Here is a 2688-nt window from a genome sequence, read left to right on the forward strand (position 1 = left end):
AGATTTACCTTTGATAATATGATCTTGAGTGTTTCTCCTGTTTGTGGTTATTTGACTAATAGTGTGTTCTCCTCGTTTATCTTATACTATTACATAATTTCTATACTCACCCCTCGTTGTTTGTGTTTAGCGTTTGCAATGGACGTAGACGAATTGCAAGCTGCAAGTGATGACTTGTACCATGAGAATGACCAAAACCATCTTGTCTTGAAGACTTTTATTATATGTTTTTTTTTTAACGTCTTTTAGTTTGGGAATTCCCGCTCTCATGGTGACAACGGGTTAGGACTAAATTTACATTTATCATTAAACTTATGTACGCGTGCTTCAAAAATGATTTTGTTTACTACTGTTACGATTTCGAGTTGTTAAGTTTGACCAAAATTTTGGATTAATGTGACATGTTCATGATTACGTGATACTCCTTACCTTTAAAAATAAAAATGTTTGAAAGTTTATTTATTTATTTTTTTAGAATTTCATTATTTTATAAATAAAATTTAAAATAAAAAGTTGATATTAGTTTGGGGTTTAGAGTGTCACATTTGGAAAGTCAAATAGGATAACACTTACTTCTCTAAGTGTAGAGAAAAATCTCTAACTTTCTTCGGTTAAAGAATAATAAATACTTAATGTCTATTTATCCCACTTTTTTGTTTCTACAATTGTTCTCAGAATCCCGCTTTATCAAACTCAAAAGAACATCTCTTTGCAGCCAAATTATTTTCAAAGAATTAGATAGAGTCGAGAAAATTCTTCTTTTGCACAAATAGTTTTTGAAAAAGTGATATTTTGTATCATATGCTATATTTGCTCGTTTTTCTAAAAATCTTGACTGTTGTTAGAGTATAGTTTTTACACGACAACACAAGCGAAAAAAGAGTGTTTAGATTCAAAAATTATTTGTTATTTTTTCTTTTTAAGATGTTTTATGTTGTCAATTTTTTTAAAATACTACCTACTTCAAGTTTTTACATTTGTTTTACTTCATTCAACCGTACATACATGGGTTCTTTGTGAAAGTTTTCAAGTCAGGTTGTATAGAAGTATCATACTTACATCATTGAAATTTAGATTTATCATTTCTTTGATAGGGTAGAATGAAATAATTACTAAATGACAAAATTGTATACTCCTCTCACCCTTGTTTTCTTAATGTAGAGGAAAGATGGAAGGAGACGATCCTATTTGCTCTACAACTTATGTGATTAACAAATAAATTATTGGCCTTTGATGATATGCAATGTTATTGTGGAATAGTTTAGAATCAATGTCTTGCATTACAAAACGAAATTGTACATATTTATAGCCACCATGTAAAAGCCACCCCACAATGACTATCAAACGGCTTTTGGTCAAAAAAATTGCCACGCCATGCATCCATGGCTGCCATTTGACAACACTGACATTATGTACATTTTTTTTTTTATCTTTAATTGGATGCAGATGAATTCCCTTTCCAACTTATGGGATGACCAAAACAGATTGGTGGTCTTTCCAAGTGATATCATTATCGCAAGTCTAGCATTTAGTTATGTTGAATAATTTATTTGTCATTAGTTTTCACTATAGTTCTTGGACCTGTTGGGCTCTAATTTGGGTTTCAATACTGTGCAACCTTTCCTGTGTAAAGATTGTCAGAGTCCCAACTAATGAATACCTAATTACATAGACCATTTTCTTGGCCATTATCTTGAATAAAAATGATTGACATAGGTTGCAATGTTAGTTTACTTTCTTTTTTTTTTTTTATTTACATTTTTTGTTCTCTTGTATAACATCAGTTTCTTTTGGTGATGTTGTGTGGCAGGTTGAAGGTGTTTCTTATATAGACCCAACCTTGAAAATTGACAGATCTGAAGAACAATCTGCATGCAAAGATGCATCAGATGAAACAGAATTGGATAAGCAACCCTCTGCATTTAAATCAAATGAACCAGAAGCAAATCAAGATGATGAATCTGGTCTTGTAGATAACACAAATCAGGGTGCTAATATTACGGTAAGACTTAGTTTATACTTTTAGGTTGTTTTTCCTTAGTGTTATTCACTCTATTAGTTGCTTCTTTCTAAATATTGTATTTTGTTGGTAGAGTAGGTTGATAGTGTTTCCTGCCTAGATTTAGGCAAGATTTCAGTTTTGGATGAAAATCTTGATGTAGATGATTTTAATGGTGGGGATAGATGTTCTGAAGAGAGTTTCGAGGACAACGATGAAGTAATAGAGGTAGATTTTTATTGCAGCTTTCTAATGGTGCTATAGTTCATGTGTTTTGTGAGAGGGTGGGAGTCTTATTTTTCTGTTTCAGGATAAGGAATCAACTTCAACGACAGATGCAGTAAATGGCCAGCCCATTCATCCTGTTGAAACTGAAGGAGATTGCCCTAATCAAGTCAATTCTCTTCGACAATAGAAGAAGAAGATATCACTAATATGATTCATATGTAGGAAAAGGACACCACCAGAAGGATTGTCGGTGGGAATAGAAGCTACTCTTATAATCTATTAGTAAGAACTAAATTGCTTGACAAACACCGGAGAAGAAGCAAAGCCACTCAAACAAAAAAAGCCATGATCGATCAACAGAGTGAGAAAGTGCGTCCAAAACAGGAGAGATAACGGCTGTTTGAACGACGCATATTTTCATTGATCAAAATTGGAAAGTAAAGGAAGATCTGAAACCGTTA

At 32.5% G+C, this 2688-nt stretch overlaps 1 protein-coding gene across 1 annotated transcript; it reads left to right on the plus strand.

The window, feature by feature from the left end:
- Positions 1 to 1249: 1249 nt before the first annotated feature.
- On the plus strand, positions 1250 to 2414 carry LOC105852029 (uncharacterized). The gene is made up of 4 exons (XM_027334381.2): positions 1250 to 1724; positions 1811 to 2002; positions 2099 to 2227; positions 2310 to 2414. The coding sequence occupies exons 1-4, from the start codon at positions 1704 to 1706 to the stop codon at positions 2412 to 2414; spliced, it is 447 nt and encodes a 148-aa protein (XP_027190182.1). The 5' UTR covers positions 1250 to 1703.
- Positions 2415 to 2688: the final 274 nt, after the last annotated feature.

The sequence above is a fragment of the Cicer arietinum genome, chromosome 5 (genome assembly GCF_000331145.2).
Source record: "Cicer arietinum cultivar CDC Frontier isolate Library 1 chromosome 5, Cicar.CDCFrontier_v2.0, whole genome shotgun sequence".
Lineage (NCBI taxonomy): Eukaryota > Viridiplantae > Streptophyta > Magnoliopsida > Fabales > Fabaceae > Cicer > Cicer arietinum.

Coding starts and splice junctions, on each gene's coding strand:
- LOC105852029 (XM_027334381.2), top strand. CDS start 1,704: ATGATTGACATAGGTTGCAAT. Junction 1,725..1,810: donor TGATTGACATAGGTTGCAAT/GTTAGTTTACTT, acceptor GTTGTGTGGCAG/GTTGAAGGTGTTTCTTATAT. Junction 2,228..2,309: donor ACAACGATGAAGTAATAGAG/GTAGATTTTTAT, acceptor TTTCTGTTTCAG/GATAAGGAATCAACTTCAAC.